This window comes from Scyliorhinus torazame, chromosome 6 (assembly GCF_047496885.1).
Source record: "Scyliorhinus torazame isolate Kashiwa2021f chromosome 6, sScyTor2.1, whole genome shotgun sequence".
Taxonomy (NCBI): Eukaryota; Metazoa; Chordata; class Chondrichthyes; order Carcharhiniformes; family Scyliorhinidae; genus Scyliorhinus; species Scyliorhinus torazame.
Window position 1 is genome coordinate 299,288,845 of NC_092712.1, and position 16,684 is coordinate 299,305,528.

The 16,684-nt window shown below is 47.8% G+C and overlaps 1 protein-coding gene across 16 annotated transcripts in view; it reads left to right on the forward strand.

The window, feature by feature from the left end:
• The window catches only part of fhod3b (formin homology 2 domain containing 3b), a 742,093-nt gene that overhangs the window by 665,723 nt on the left and 59,686 nt on the right, over positions 1 to 16,684 (forward strand). For all 16 annotated transcript variants that reach the window (XM_072509894.1, XM_072509896.1, XM_072509895.1 and 13 more), the window contains 2 exons: positions 4,246 to 4,428; positions 5,193 to 5,312. In XM_072509894.1, the coding sequence (XP_072365995.1) occupies positions 4,246 to 4,428; positions 5,193 to 5,312 (303 nt within the window). The remainder of the gene's footprint in view (positions 1 to 4,245; positions 4,429 to 5,192; positions 5,313 to 16,684) is intronic.

Sequence of the window (16,684 nt, forward strand, 5' to 3'; positions counted from 1 at the left end):
CTGGGGCCTCCAAGTGGAATTGTGGGAATTGAGTTACCCTGGGTAACCTGAGGTAAAGACGAACAGGAAAGAAGGTCCAACTATACCTATTTATGATGTACGAGTCAGCAGAATAGTCCATCCATTTTATTATGTAATCCTTATTTAGCCCATGAATTTCATTGATAGACAATGGAATGTTTTCTTTGTTCTAATACCAAACATCAGCATCAAATCAGGCACGTCAGATGGAACAACGTATTCTGAAGCAATATCCAGTACTTCAGTTTTGTTGAAGTACCCAAATTAGCAACAGTGGTGATTTTTAAGCATTACAGTTCAGATGTGAGGGATGGCGTTTATTTTCCACCTTTTTCAATGGGAGCAGGATTTTTGACACCGGACTTTGGTGCATTTGTTGGCATTCATAGAATTTACAGTGCAGAAGGAGGACAGACAGTGACCGAACCTGGGACCCTGGAGCTATGAAGCTATTATGCTAACCACTATGCTACCGTACTGCCCATTCGAACTGACTGTAACTGGTGTGAAACACCGTAAAGAGAATACTGGACATCACCGCCCTAAACCGATTTTATTTCTTGACCCCCCCCTCAACTCCGTGAATAGGGCAAGGGGAAACGGATCGTCGAATGAAGCCATTTAATATATTTACGATCTTGCACCTTATCTCAAACAGCAGAAGGATTTGCCACAGGAAATTTATTGTGAAGAAAGTGCTTTTTTGTTGTTGTTGCAGATTATTTGTGATGTAGGTGTTCTGGGACAAACACTACATAATTAGACATGCCGTTGCAATTCGCAGACACAAGCATCTCATTTAAAAATGTCCGGCCTTGATTTTGTGCCTTGATCCTGGTGCCTTTCTCTGATATATCTGTTTCTAATAGACTCCGGCCCCACCTTCCCAATTTATTTGATTAAAAACACTGATAACCTCCAAAGTCAGAGACGAAAGCTGCGTTTTCTTGAAAATGCTCAGGGTTGAAATGTCGACTGTCAACTTGAAAGGAAAGCAGTTGGCATACTTGAACAATCTTGCAGGGTTAAGATTCCTCTGTGTGCTCTATAAACCAGCTTATAAAATGTTACCATCCCTATGGGGACCGATAACTTGTAAAATGAAATTTGAAACTTTCAGTTAATAGCTGAACTGATGACATGACGATTTCACATTTGAAGATGTTTACCAGGGCAGGCTATTTATTGAACGCTATTTTTGCCGGCCACTTATACTAGGGAACTGAACGTTTAACACAACCAAAAAAAAGAATCAGGTATACTTTACATTGCCTTTTAAGTGGACATTCAATTCTCCTGGAGTCGGTCTAAAATTATTTTTCGCCCTGAGGTTTTGCTTCTGATTCTTTCCTTTGCCAGCCAGGGAATTTTTAACTCCAGAATTATCTTGCACAATGTGAGGAGACTTCTCTATTGAGCTAAAGCTAGGTAAATCTTCCAGCCTCGTTAAAACTCCTCATGAGTTTGGTCTTTCCAATCTAAACGCAAGCTACCCCCGCATTCCTGCGCAGTGAACCACAGAAACTATTGGCCTCTAGTTGCTCTTTCTCTCACACACAGACTCTGGCCAATTGCCTGCTTTTGAGTTTGTGATACCTCGGAGACCCTTACCCTCTGAAGGCCCATCTTCAGGACAACAGAATCACATCATCTATGTAGAAATGCTGATTAGCTATCTTTGAGACCCCAGCTCACTGACTTTGTAAGTAAATGGACAATTTAAAGCACGATTGTTACAATCTGATGTTTCCATTTTTGGAGGACTTTAAAGACGCTCCGTCTACCCACTGTTAGCACATAGGCTGCCGCCATATTCTCCAAGTGTAAACACCTTGCACCTGCGTCCAAGTTAAACAACCTGGGCCCCAATTAAGAGTTAACATTTAAACCACCAGGCTTGCTGTCAGGCAGACTTTAGAACAAATCACATGAGCTCCCCCATTTTACCTTGCATTAAAGACACAGGGCATGATTTAACGTGCAAAAAGCCTGTTTTTGGCACATATAGTGGGGTCTTTCTCAGTGCCTGCAGCGCCAAGAGCTGCCCCGATATTAAACAGGACTCTTTTTCTTTTTCTGGCCTCGGTTGGGAAGGTCCCACTGAGGCCACACTCACCAGTGCAGGAAGAGATTGGGCGATATTTATAAATGCCAACCCAACCTCTTCAAGCACTCCCCAGACACCATGGCCTCCAGACCCCCATATCTTATAAACCCCCCCCTAACCCCACCTCTTGAGGGCAGGGCACCTAATACCCTGGCAGTGCCCTTGCTAGTCTGGCAGTGCCACCAAGCAGTGCCCAGGTGATTGCCAGTGTACCCCGGTGGCAGCAGGAGTGCCAGGTTGCCACCCTGCCCAAAGCCTGACCATCTAGAGCATCCAAAGGCCTGGGAGACCCCAAGGTGCCATTACGCCTGGGTCAATGTTTGAGTAGGCCAGTGCTAAAGTTTGAGTGGGGCCATATCAAGGCCTCCCATGTGTGGGCGTTCGTTTCCCAGGCCTCAGGAAAATCAGGCCTAATGGCTCACTAAATATGTAAATCTGGAACTCGTCCAGTGAGGGAGAGGTCCAGATCACAACATCCCGTGTGATCTAACGGGATGTCGTTGACGGCCTTGTCACGTCACCGAGTCGGGCTGCTGCGAGGCCATTCGAATATGTTCACAGTCTCAACACAACAGTTTTATAAACCTTATAATTAAAAGCCATACTCTCTTCCCCTCCCACCACCCCGACACACATCTTGGCAGCATCACAATGTTTAATCTGCTTCAACCAAGCTTTATGTGATAAATAAAATTTCGACATGAGTGTTACTTGAGGTCATGTACTTCTAACTCCGACATTGCTACGACTGAGCCATAATTGACAAGGGATACATCTGAGAGAGAAAGACCATTTGACCCAATCCTCTTTGGTCCCAGTATCTAGTTTCATTTTAACTGTCCCCTGTTGTAGGCCCTAATATTCTGTTCGGCAGATTTTGTTTCCAAATATTATATCCACGATGGAAGAAATGTTCCTCACGTCTTGGGCGGGATTCTCTCAGCCCGGGGCCGGGCCGGAGAATCACCGCGACCGGCGCGAATCGTGCCACGCCGCCCCGACACCGGCACGCGATTCTCTGCAGAGCGGAGAATCCGCCGCCATTGGCACCGGCGTGGTTGGCGCAGTGCCAATCGGGGGCCGCTCTACGCGGCCAGCCTGCTGATTCTCGGCCCGGATGGGCTGAGCGGCCGTCGCAAAAACGGCGAGTTCTGCCGGCGCCATCCACACCTGCTCTCAGTCGGCGGGAGCTCAGCGTGGAAGCGTCGGGGCGGCCTGTGTGGGGGGGGGGGGGGGGGGGGGGGGGGGGTCCAACCCCGGGAGGGGCCTCCAATGTGGCCTGTCCTGTGATCGGGGCCCACCGCTCGGCGGGCCGGCCTCTCTGGCCAGCGGCCTCTTTTCTCCCGCGCCAGCCCCTGTAGTCCTGTGCCATGTTGCGTCGGGGCTGGCGCGTTGAAGGAAGTCGCTGCGCATGCGTGCGCCGGTGCCACTGCGCATGCGCGGATCCCGCTCGCCTAGTTCATGCCGGGATCCGCAGCTGGAGCGGCGTGAACCGCTCCAGTGCCATGTTGGCCCTCTGTAGGGTCCAGAATTGCTGATCCTGAGGCCGTGTTGACGCCGTCGAGAACGCAACGGCGTTTCCGACGGTATCAACACTTTGCCTCAGGATCACAGAATCCCACCCCTTGTATCTGAAGTCATGTGTAAGAAGGACATATTCTCCATCTCCATATGTTTAATGAGCAGAAGCTAACGGATCCAAAACTGGCCAAAATATAGACTTTCACTTTTTAACTAATTTTGTTACTGAATTTTCTTTCAACATTCATCACGGGTTTAATATATTCAACATTGAAACATTTACAAGCCATGCAAAATGATTGTACATCACCAGTGCCAGTCTTTGCCCAGAGAGTGTTGTAGACATGTCAACATCAAACGTCAGACAACAGATGAGAATTGCGATTCTCTCCTGCATATCGGGAGTCTTTGTGATATAAATTGCCAGCATGGGGGGTTGGGGGGGGGGGGGGGGGGGAATCACTCGCCTTTGTCAACTTGTCCAACGTGGGATGGTCACTCTCCAATGCAAAGTGCACAGACCCGTGTCAAAAGATTCCCAATTCCTGCAGATGATTATCAATTAAATGGCTTTCGTGTATCTGATTTCATTTTAGAAAATCCTGACCATGATTCCCAGTGAAGAGGAAAAGCAGAAGATCCAAGAGGCCCAGCTATTGAATCCTGACATTCCTTTGGGTTCCGCAGAACAGTTTCTACTAACCTTGTCTTCCATTAGTGAACTCTCGGCCAGACTCCAGCTCTGGGCGTTCAAGCTAGACTATGAGACAGTAGAGAAGGTAACTCCAACCTAGAAACAAAGTCATTTGTTGTATGTTACAGCGTTTGATTAACAGCGTGGACTATGATATCCACTCCAACAGATAACTCAATAATATTCTTTGGGACCTTGATTGTACCGTGGATATAATAGAAATTGCTAACAGTATGGACTTTTACTGGAGAGTGATGTTGGTTTTCCCCAATGATAATGAGGTGCAGCATCGTTATGTGCAACTGTCCTCCTAAGAGAAACATGTCAAAAATGTAAGTTTGAGCAGAACAATGATAGCGTAGATGAGTTTAATTTGACATTTTAAACTCTTGCACTTTATTGGTTGCTGAGGGAATGGTTAACCTTTAAGGTGCAGCATTCTGTAGTATGTCAATGGTGCAACTGTAGTTTGAAATTGTGCCCTGAAAGGTTCCAAAAGGTTATAAATGTGGTTCCTCTGAAAATGGTCACTGTTCAATCCTGAGCAGTTGATGCCACAAACTGAGTGAAGCTGCTAAACTGTAAGGAAATGCAAAGGTTGAGTTGCTCTTATGGTCTGTCATTTAATGCCATGGTTATAGAGCAAAGCTTTGTAGATCATATTTAGGGTATTCAAGTCAAAACATTTACCAAATATTCCTTTCCCTAGCCTCCTTTTGCAATGAATAGCTGACTTCTTGATAGTAGTTGTTGCTTCTGAGACTTTGCTTTATTGGATGATCATAGATAAATTGTACACACCAAATGTTTTGACCATGGAGAAATGGCATGTTCATGCTCTACTTACAGGAAGTTGCAGAGCCTTTGCAGGACTTGAAAGAAGGAATGGACCAGTTAGAGAATAATAAAAGTTTAAGATATATCCTGGCAACATTACTGGCTATAGGGAACTTCCTAAATGCATCAAATGTAAGTTTGAGTGCCGTCTTTTGCTGGTTTGTTTTATTATTACTTTATCACATGCACATCTTGGGAAGAGCTCTTTGTTTTCTCATTAAAATGATTTGTGTTAGCTATTCCATTATAATTTTGGACACCCACCAAACTGTTGCAAAATAATCTTCCTCCCTGTCACATACAATATTATAAATGAGCTGCAATTGTTTGCAGCACAGAAGGATCTTTGGTCCATGATGCCTGTTCTGAGTCTCTGCTAGAGCACGCCCTCTCCCCATAGCCCATGACTCTTGCTCTGATTCAAATGTCAATCCAACTTTCCCTTCAAGTGTCATGTGTAATGTGTTGGAATTTTCTGTGATAGTGAATAAACTCTCAGCGCTCACCCGTAAGCTTCCTATGGACCTTTGCATGGCAAGTTGCTATCGGCTAAATATTCAAACAGTGCATGAATGGGATAAGTAGCTGTAATATCCCCTTAACTAATCATTTTGAAGAATAAGTAATCATAGAATCATAGAATTTACAGTGCAGAAGGACACCATTTGGCCCATCGAGTCTGCACGGCCCTTGGAAAGAGCACCTTACTTAAGCCCACGCCTCCACCATATCCCCATAACCCAGTCTAACCTTTTTTTGGATGGAAATTTACCATGGCCAACCCACCTAACCTGCACATCTTTGGACTGTGGGAGGAAACCGGAGCACCCGGAGGAAACGCACACAGACACGGTGAGAACGTGCAGACTCCGCACAGACAGTGACCCAAGCCGCGAATTGAACCTTGGAGCTGTGAACCGACTGTGCTAACCACTGTAATACCATGCTGCCCATAATTCACAACCGAATGAGCATTACAGAGTCTGAATGAGGAAGTAAAGTCAAACCAAGTATAGGATGTGAGATAATGGAAGGGAGAGAAAGAGTTAATTACGAGAGATCAGGAAAAATGAGTTAAATCAACAATTAAACTCTGAAGGAATGGGTCTCCAAACCTGTAAAAGTTACCTTTTGGCTCTGGAGAGGTGGTATGCCAGTAATTAAGACTTGCCGTACCGCTAGAAGGGATGAGCACAGTAAGAAGTCTTACAACACCAGGTTAAAATCCAACAGGTTTGTTTCAAATCACTAGCTTTCGGAGCACTGCTCCTTCCTCCGGTGATTCATGGCTAAAAGGGATGGCACAGAAATCTCAATTCATTTGAATAGACACCCAAACTATGAGATGCTCATGCACCCCAGACAGGAACTTAGATTTTTGTGTCAAACCAATCATGCCCGCTGGTGGACTTGCTCCCTGATATGCTAATGAATAATGGTGAACCCTGCTAACCTTGTTAATATTTCACTGCAAAATGCAGTCCACAATATTCTCTATCTAATCCAAGAGATAAAAGCTGACGAGAACATACAGCGTAAATTCACCAGGACGATTCCCAGGGAAGGGGAGTGAGCTATAATAACAGGGAAATATTTTGAACTGGTCACGCTACAAGAGAAAAATAAACAAGAGGTTTATAATAATATGAAGTGTGTGAATATGAAGAGACTATTCCGGTGACGAGCAGTCATCAATGTGATATTCTCACTCACAGAATGATGAAATTGGAGCGGAATAATTTCTTTGGCAAATCGTACGATTATACAGCACATAAGGAGGACATTCCGCCATGCATGTGTCAGCTCTTTGAAAGAGCTGTCTAATTAGTTCTACTCCCCAGCTCTTTCCCCGCAGCTCTGCAAATATTTCCTTTTCCTATATAAATCCAATTCCCTTTGCAAAAAGTTGAGATTGAATCGGCTTCCATCATGGTTTCAGAGACAGCTATTTCCAGATCATAGCTCACGTTAAATAAAATGTTTCTCTTCACTTCACGTGTGTATCTGTTGCCAATTATTTTTGTTTCCTGTGGTTACCAAACCTCCTGCCAGTGAAAACCGTTTCTCTTTTTTTTCTTCCTTGCGAAATCATTGATAATTTTGAACTCCTGTCTTAAACCTTGTAACACCTCAATGAGAACAATCCCAATTTCTCTACTCTCCCCAAGTAACTGAAGTCCCTCATTCCTGGTATGATTTCACTAAGTCTTCTCTGTATTAAAGCAAAACCCCGCAGATGTTGGAAATCTGAAATAGAAACAGAAAATGCTTGGAAAACCCGGCAGGTCTGGCAGCATCTCGGGAGAGAGAAACAGAGTTTAAAGTTTTGAATCTGCATGACACTTCTTAAGAGCTGTGGTGAGGTAAAAAAATGATGGATCCTTCACATTTCTACCTCTCTTCAGCTCTGAATAGGTTACACGGACTCAAAACCTTAACCTTTGCTCTCTCCACAGATTCTGTCAGACCAGCTTGATTTTTCCAGCATTTTCCGTTCTTAAGTCTTCTCTGTACCCCCTCGGTACAGCACGGTAGCACAGTGGGTAACACTGTTGCTTCACAGCTCCAGGGTCCCATGTTCGATTCCGGCTAGGGTCACTGTCTGTGCCGAGTCTGCATGTTCTCCCCATGTTCCTGTGTTGTACTTTTCTTTGTTCTTTGAAGTGCAGAAGATTTTAGTTTAGACGGGCAGCATGGTCGGCACAGGCTTGGAGGGCCGAAGGGCCTGTTCCTGTGCACACTTTTCATTTGTTCTTTGTGTCTGCGTGGGTTTCCTCCGGGTGCTCTGGTTTCCTACCACAAGTCCCGAAAGACGTGCTTGTTAGGCGGACTGGACATTCTGAATTCTCCTTTTGTGTACCCAAACAAACGGCGGAATAATAATAATCTTTTATTGTCACAAGTAGGAAGTTACTGTAAAAAGCCCCTAGTCGCCACATTCTTTTTTTTTTAAATATGTTTATTTAAAGTTTTTCAATAATTTTTACAAAACACTCCAAAAAGGAAAGAAAATATACAAAATAAAAATAAAAAGGGCAATACGCCAACAAACAAAGCAACTTAATCCTCTAACCCTTAAACGATTTAACAAATTAAGAACAAATTGGGGCAAACGCCCCTTACATAAACCAAAACAAGAAAACCCGCCACCCCCCCGGGTTGCTGGGTTGCTGCTGCTATTGACCTCCACATAACGTTCCGCGAGAAAGTCAAGGAACGGTTGCCACTGCCTGGAGAACCCCTGCAAGGACCCTCGCAAGGCAAACTTTATCTTCTCCAACCTTAGAAACCCTGCCATGTCATTGATCCAAGCCTCCACACTTGGGGGCTTCGCGTCCATTCACATTAGTAAGATCCTTCTCCGGGCTACCAAAGAGGCAAAGGCCAGAACTCCGGCCTCTTTCGGCTCCTGCACTCCCGGCTCGTCTGACACCCCAAATATTGCAATCCCCCAGCTCGGTTTTACCCGAGTATCCAAGACTTTGGACATAGCCTTTGTGAAGCCCCTCCAAAACTCTGCATGCGCCGGACACACCCAGAACATATGGGAGTGGTTTGCTGGGCTCCCCGAACACCTCACACACCTGTCCTCTACCCCAAACAACTTACACATCCTCGCCCCTGTCATATGCGCCCTGTGCACCACTTTAAACTCTCTTAGTGCCATGGCCAGCGGCTCAATTGCCAGGGCAATCAGCAGGGGGACAGGGGGCACCCTTGTCTCGTCCCACGGTACAGACTGAAGTACACTGACCTCCCCGTAGTCAGCAAATCAAACTCCATTTGGAGGCTCCGGCGCTCCTTCAGCAGCCCCTCATCAGGGGATTCTGCGTATCTGCTATCCACCCTCAGTATCTCCCCCACCAATCTCTCCCTCTCCCTCTTCTCCCTGTGAGCCCTGATTGAGATTAGCTCTCCCCTGACCACCGCCTTCAGTGCCTCCCAGACCACACTCATCGGTACCTCCCCATTATCATTGGCCTCGATGTACCTTTGAATGCACCCTCGGACCCGCCCACAGACCTCCTCATCCGCCAGCAGTCCCGCATCCATGCACCACAGCGGGTGCTGGCCCCTCTCCTCCCCCAATGGCAGCTCCACCCAGTGCGGGGCGTGGTCCGAAATCGCATGGCCGAGTATTCCGTCCCTTCCACTCTTGGGATCAATGCCCTACTCACCACGAAGAAGTCTATCCGTGAATAGGCCTTGTGCACATGGGAAAATAAGGAGAACTCTCTCGCCGCTGGCCTGGCAAACCTCCATGGATCCACTCCTCCGCCCCCCCCCCCCCTCTCCCCACCCCCCAAATCTGATCCATAAACCCCCTCAGAACCTTGGCCGCAGCTGGCCTCCTGCCCGACCTCGACCTAGATCGATCCAGTGCCGGGTCCAGTACCGTATTGACGGGGGCACCCCGCCCCGACTCTCCCTCTTCCCTCCAGCTCCCCCTCAGCCAGTACAGCAGTAACCCAGATTCCCCCCCCCCCCCCCTCCTCCCCTGGCCAGGCAATTGCTTAGCCCCCCTTCTCCCCCCATCACACTCCCATAAGTCAGCTGACTCTTGCTGACCCCGCCTCTGCTGACAGTCCCCCGATTGAATTCCCCTTCAAAGTCGTCGTTCTCCCCCCCCCCCCACCCCCCACCCCCCTCCCCCTATAAACCAGTGCGAGCTCCCGTCCGGTACCGCCTCCCACATCGGGCCATCTCCCCCCCCCCCCCTCCCCCCCATTTGCGCAGGAAAAAGCCCGCGTTCCCTGCCTGGGCCGGCCCCACCCCCTGTGGCGCAGCTCCTTTCTCCTGCAGCCTCTCCCCGAATCCCAAAGGCCCGGGGCCTCCAGCCCCCACTGCTCCCTTCACCCCTTCAAACGCGGGGAACAGCCCCTCCCAAATCAATACACATACCCAGAAAAAACACACATCATATCAAACCGCCCCTTCCCACTCCCCAGCATCCCCATAACCTCGAGTCCAGCTTTTCATTTTGGATGAAGGTCCACGCTTCGTCCGGCGTATCAAAGTAGTGGTGTCGGTCCTGATGCGTGACCCACAGCCGTGCTGGCTGCAACAGCCCAAACTTCACCCTCCTTCGATGGAGAACCGCCTTGGCCCGGTTGAATCCTGCCCTCTTCTTGGCCAGCTCTGCACTCCAGTCCTGGTAGATGCGGATTTCAGCGTTCTCCAACCTGCTACTCCGCTCCCTCCTCGCCCACCTCAGGACACACTCCCTGTCGGTGAAACCTCACCACCACAGCCCTCGGCGGCTCATTCGCCCTCGGCTTCCTTGCCATGACCGTGCGCCCCATCCAGCTCCAGGGGCCTCGGGAAGGCTCCCGTGCCCATCAGCGTGCCCAGCATCGTAGCCACATACGCCCTGACATCCGACCCCTCCACGCCTTCAGGGAGACCCAGAATCCGCAGATTCTTCCTCCTCAACCTGTTTTCCAGGTCCTCGAACATCTCCTGCCATTTTTTGTGCAGCGCCTCGTGCGCCTCCACTTTCACCGCCAGGCCCAGGATCTCATCCTCATTATCAGAGGCTTTCTGCTGCACCTCCTTAATCGCCGTCCCCTGCGCCCTCTGGGTCTCCACCAGCCTCTAGATCAACGCCTTCATAGGGGCCAACATCTCCGCCTTCAACTCCGCAAAGCAGCATTTCAGAAATTCCTGCTGCTCCCGAGACCACTGAGCCCACGCTGCCTGGTCTCCACCCGCCGCCATCTTGCTTTTCCGCCCTCGCCCTCCTCTCTTTTCCAGTGCTGCTTTTTTGACCACTCCACTCCTGGTCCACTCCATACAGTGCTGGGGGAACCTCACTGCTGCCTTCCCACACTGGGAATCGTCATCCAAGTGCCGCTGAGGCTCCTTAAAAGGGCCCAAAGGTCCGTTCCCAGCGGGAGCTGCCGATCGTGCGACCTACTCAGGCATAGCCGCAACCGGAAGTCCTCGTCGCCACATTCGGGCGCCTGTTCAGGTACTCTGAGGGAGAATTCAGAATTCTCAGCCAGTACGGGAATTGAACCCACGCTGCTGGCCTTGTTCTGCATTACAAACCAGCTGTCTAGCCCACTGAGCCGTAGCAACTGGGGGATTTTCACAGTAACTTCATTGCAGTATTAATGTAAGCCGACTTTTGACAATAAAGATTATATAAAAGATCTTGAAAAAAGTGTGGTTCCCAGAATTTGCGCAACAACTCCAGCTTGGGACCTAGCCAGAGATTTGTAATCGCTTAGCATAACTATCTTAATAAAGCCAAGGGTGATGTGTTCTTTTTTAACAACTTGTCCCATCACCTTGAACGATTTGTGTATATGTACCCCCGGTTCTTGTTCCCGCACTCACTTTAAAATTGGACGAATTAATTTAAGCCCCCTTCATGCTGCCACTGCCCCTTTCATTCTTTGGGCGTGGGACAATGTACAAGCTAGATCTCAACTGGTTTTGTTTATTTGGTCGTTATGATACAAGACATTCAGGGCTTTGAGGAATCCGAATACGTCCATACTGAATTGGTGCAAAGCGATTATTAAATCAATGGATTGAGGTGTCGGGCGGCAGGGGCCTGATACCAAAATACTTTTAGCAACAGAAAGCGGATATATATCCCTCCTTTACCTTCTTAGTACTCTTTAGGAGACACCATTTTGTACAGCGTTATTCTAATTTGGTTGGCCCTAAATGACTAGAAATGATGATGTATGAAATTGTAAGATGTACCGGACAATCAGATAATGGGACGGGTTGATAATAGGGAACATATTGGAAGGATTTGCTCCCGGCATGGTGTACAGCTCAATGGAATTGAGTGTAAAAGATCTATTTGTCTGATTTATGAACTGCCAACAATTTTCCAATTGCTAAGTTCAAACCCTGATCCTGGGCACAACAGATTTTTGAAAACTTTTATTTTTAAAAGGTTATGCACTTAAAATGAGTAAAAGCTTGTTGAGTAACAAGGGATGGTCAAGATTAGAACACAGTGAATTAGTGTTAATTTCAGTTAGCACTTGGAGAACTGGGATAACGACCGAAGAGGAAAGCTTGGTATTGCTGATTGTGGATAGGTACATTAGCTGGGAATACTTGTAGAATCTAAAAGTACTGGGGGCAATACCAAGGAATGTCCCTCTCCTCCCACGCCCTTCCTCCCCCCGAGGGGTTGTACAAACTGCTACACCCCCGCCGGGGTCCTGCTTCACATTGGTCCAGACCTGTTGTATCATGTTGGTGAGGTGGGAAATCCCAATCTGGGGGATGGTACAGCTAATGGGGTGGCGGAGACAATTGCGGCCTACGATCTCGCCAGCAAGCTTCTTAGTTTTGGCCTCACGGGAATTTGCACCCATATCACAAAATCCCGGCCCGCCAGTTCTGCTCTGATGTGAAGATCTTCCAGTATGACGTTTACCTTTTACTCGTACATTTCTTTGATGTGGTCAGCAGCCATCGTTTGGTTTACTTGAATATTCTCTCCTCTCTCTCTCTCTCTCTCTCTTTCCTCCCTCACTCTCTCTTTCCTCCCTCACTCTCTCTTTCCTCCCTCTCTCCCTCTCTCCTCCCTCCTCCCTCTCTCTCTCCCCTCACTCTCTCTCTCTCCTCTCTCTCTCTCTCCTCCCTCCCTACCTCTCTCTCTCCCCTCTCCCTCACTCTCCCCCCTCACTCTCTCCCCTCTCCCTCACTCTCCCCCCTCACTCTCTCCCCTCACTCTCTCCCCTCACTCTCTCCCCTCACTCTCTCCCCTCACTCTCTCCCCCTCACTCTCTCCCCCTCACTCTCTCCCCCTCACTCTCTCCCCCTCACTCTCTCCCCCTCACTCTCTCCCCCTCACTCTCTCCCCCTCACTCTCTCCCCCTCACTCTCTCCCCCTCACTCTCTCTCCCCTCACTCTCTCTCCCCTCACTCTCTCTCCCCTCACTCTCTCTCCCCTCACTCTCTCTCTCGCTCTCCCCTCCCTCCCTCCCTCTCTCACTCTCCCCTCCCTCCCTCCCTCCCTCTCTCTCTCTCTCTCTCTCTCTCCCTCTCCTCCCTCCCTCTCGCTCCTCCCTCCCTCCCTCTCTCCGTCTCTCATTCTCCTCTCTCTCACTCTCCTCTGTCCCTCTCTCTCTCTCCCTCCCTCTCTCGCACTCTCCTCCCTCTCTCTCTCTCCCTCCCTCTCTCTCTCTCTCTCTCCCTCCCTCTCTCTCTCTCTCCCTCCCTCCCTTCCTCTCTCTTTCTCCTCCCTCTCTCACTCTCCTCTCTCACTCTCCTCCCTCCCTCTCGCTCTCTCTCTCTCTCTCTCTCTCTCTCTTCCTCCCTCTCTCTCTCCCTCCTCTCTCTCTCTCTCTCCCTCCTCTCTCTCTCCTCCCTCTCTCTGTCCCACTCTCTCTCCTCCCTCTCTCTCTCTCTCCTCCCTCTCTCTCTCCTCCCTCTCTCTCTCTCCTCCCTTCCTCTCGCCTCTCTGGAGTCATGTTCTGCCCTTTCTCTGTTGGCACTTTCAGAGTTACCAAGCTTTAGACTTGTTCCAGCTGAGATGAGCGATTGTTGAGTTCCACCTGTCGTCTGGAACTCAAGATCTTCCTCCTTGCCATTGCCATTTGGCTGTCAGACTAATTCTGTCATTGTGTAGACCCAATTTTACTTTTGAGGGCTTCATTTTCAAATCCCCATGTTGAGACACTTCACACAGATCTGTGAAGCTCATTATGTTGCATGGCGCACCTTTGCCCAGCTTGATACTCTCAGATCCTCATGGTAACGGTCACAAGCCATTTGTCACCGATGGACTTGACTGAACCAACATGTTGTATCAGGTATAGTTCTTCTTCAGACTCCTGCTAATCTCTTTCCAGTGAAATTAAATGAAAAATGAAAATGAAGTTACTGTGAAAAGCCCCTCGTCGCCACATTCCGGCGCCTGTTCGGGGAGGCTGGTACGGGAACCCGCGCTGCTGGCCTTGGTCTGCTTTATAAGGCAGCTATTTAGCCCACTGAGCTAAACCTGCCCCAGGCCATCTCTATAGGCTTGTTTTGCTATTTTCTGGTCAAACAATTTTGCTTCTTGCATTAAATGTGGATAAATGTGAGAGAAAGCACCGGCTTTCCCCATGCTGGACAATTGTTCTTTACCCATGCATGCTGTCCTTGGGATTAAAGGCAGACAGATCAACAGGGCCTGATAATCTGCATCCCAGAGTACTTAAGGAAGTGGCCCGAGAAATTGTAAATCCTCTGGTGGTTATTTTTCAAAATTCTTTAGATTCTGGAATGGTTCCTACAGATTGGAGGGTAGTGTATGTGACCCCGCTATTCAGAAAGGGAGGTCGAGAGAAAACGGGGAACAATAGACCAGTGAGCCTAATGTCTGTAGTGGGGAAGTTGCTGGTGTCCATTCTCAAGGATTTCATAGCATAGCATTTGGAAAGCAGTGGTGTAATCAGACAAACTCTGCATGGATTTACGAAAGGAAGATCATGCTTGATAAATCTACTAGAATTCTTTGACGATGTAACTAGTGGTAAGCGCATGGGATTATGAGCAGTGTCTTGAGATGGATAGAAAGCTGGTTAGCAGACAGGAAGCAAAAAGCTGGAGTAAATGCGTCTTTTTCCGATTGGCAGGCAGTGACTAGTGGAGCACCGCAGGGATCTGTGCTTGGACCTTAGCTGTTCACATTTTATGTTAATGATTTGGATGAGGGAGCTAAATGAATTATCTCCAAATTTGCAGATGATACAAAGTTGGGTGGGAGGGTGGAGCTGTGAGGAGGATGCAGAGATGCTTCAGCGGGATTTGGATAGGCTGAGTGGGTGGGCACGTGCATGGCAGAAGCCGTATAATGTGCATAACTGTGAGGTTATCTGCTTCGGAAGCAAAAATGGGAAGGCAGATTATTATTTGAATGGGTGTAAATTGGGAGGGGGTAGATACTCTTGGTATCCTTGTGCATCAGTCGCTGAAAGTAAGCATGCAGGCAGTAAAGAAGGCAAATGGTATGTTGGCCTTGATAGCGAGAACATTTGATTGTAGGAATGGAGATGTTTTACTGTAATTGTATAGGACATTGGTGAGGCCACACCTGGAGTATTGTGTGCAGTTTTGGTGTCCTTGTCTGAGGAAGGATGTTCTTGCTATGGAGGGAGTGCAGCGAAGGTTTACCAGGCTGATTCCTGGGATGGCGGGACTGTCATATGAGGAGAGACTAAATCGGTTTGGATTATATTCATTTGAGTTTCGAAGAGTGAGAGGGGATCTAATAGAAACTTGTAAAATTCTAACAGGATTACATAGGGTAGATTCAGAAACAATGTTCCTGATAGTGGGGGAGACCAGAACTAGAGGTTATAGTTTGAGGATAAGGGGTAATAAACCTTTTAGGACTGAAGTGAGGAGAACTTTCTTGACCCAGAGAGCGATGAATCTGTGGAATTTTCTCCCACAGAAAGTAGTTGAGGCCAAGATATTGCATAATTTCATGAAGGAATAAGATATAGCTCTTGAGGCTAAAGGATATGGGGGAAGGCGGGATCAGGGTATTGAACTTGATGATCAGCCATGATCATAATAAATGGAGCAGCAAGCTTGAAGTGCCAAATGGCCCCCCTCCTGCTTCTAGTTTCTATGTTCTCTGCTATTTGTGCACCCTACCCTTTGTCTGCTATTGCTCCAGTCCTTGGGCTTGGACTATCTCTCAGCACAATGGAGCTCCTAGTCTGTTCTGCCATACATATGCTCTAGCTGTTGTTTCACAACTTCCACGCTTCACAACTCATCTATTGCTTCCTTTAGCATCAGTTTTTCATCTTTCAGTCGATGTGCTCTCATTGTGGGGGTCTCTCATTGCTGAGATCAATCTATCTTCAATCAGATCATCTTTTAGCTGTCCAAAATCCCATGATTGTAATAGCTACGTTACTGCCGTGACGTACCATTCACTGATCTCACTTTCACTTTTGACTCGAGTATTGAATACATAAATGTTCGTATATAACATTCGCTTGGTGTTCAAAATATGCATTCAAAGCATTCGACATCTCTGTCGCCTTTCTTCATCATTCGTTTCTTAGGTTTAGGATGGCATACACTTTGCAGCAATCCTTCCCCAGCAGTGGCATTTCTGGCTTCTTAAATAAATCCATTGCAACCTTATAGTTTTACCATTGTAATTGGAAAAAATGCTAACTTTTCCAGCCATTATTTTCAAATGGACTGGAGATGGGATTGGAAAGTTTACTGCAGCCGCTTTTACTTGCTCAGTAATTTACTTGCAGCGTTTGTCTCTTTCCTTTCTCTCTGCAGCCACTATTTTCACTTGCAGCCTGTGTGCGCTTTTCTGAGCGGTTTCACTTGCAGCCTTTCTTTGTTTTGCTCTTTTCACCACCAGTTTGCAGACATTGAAAGTTTGTGTTCCTCGATTCTCAGTGCCTTCTCTGCTCCTTTTACAAGTTTTAAGACTCTGTTTTTTGCCACTCTCTCCAGACACCATATTCATTAGTATGTTTCTGTGAGAGGCCATTTTTGAACTGACC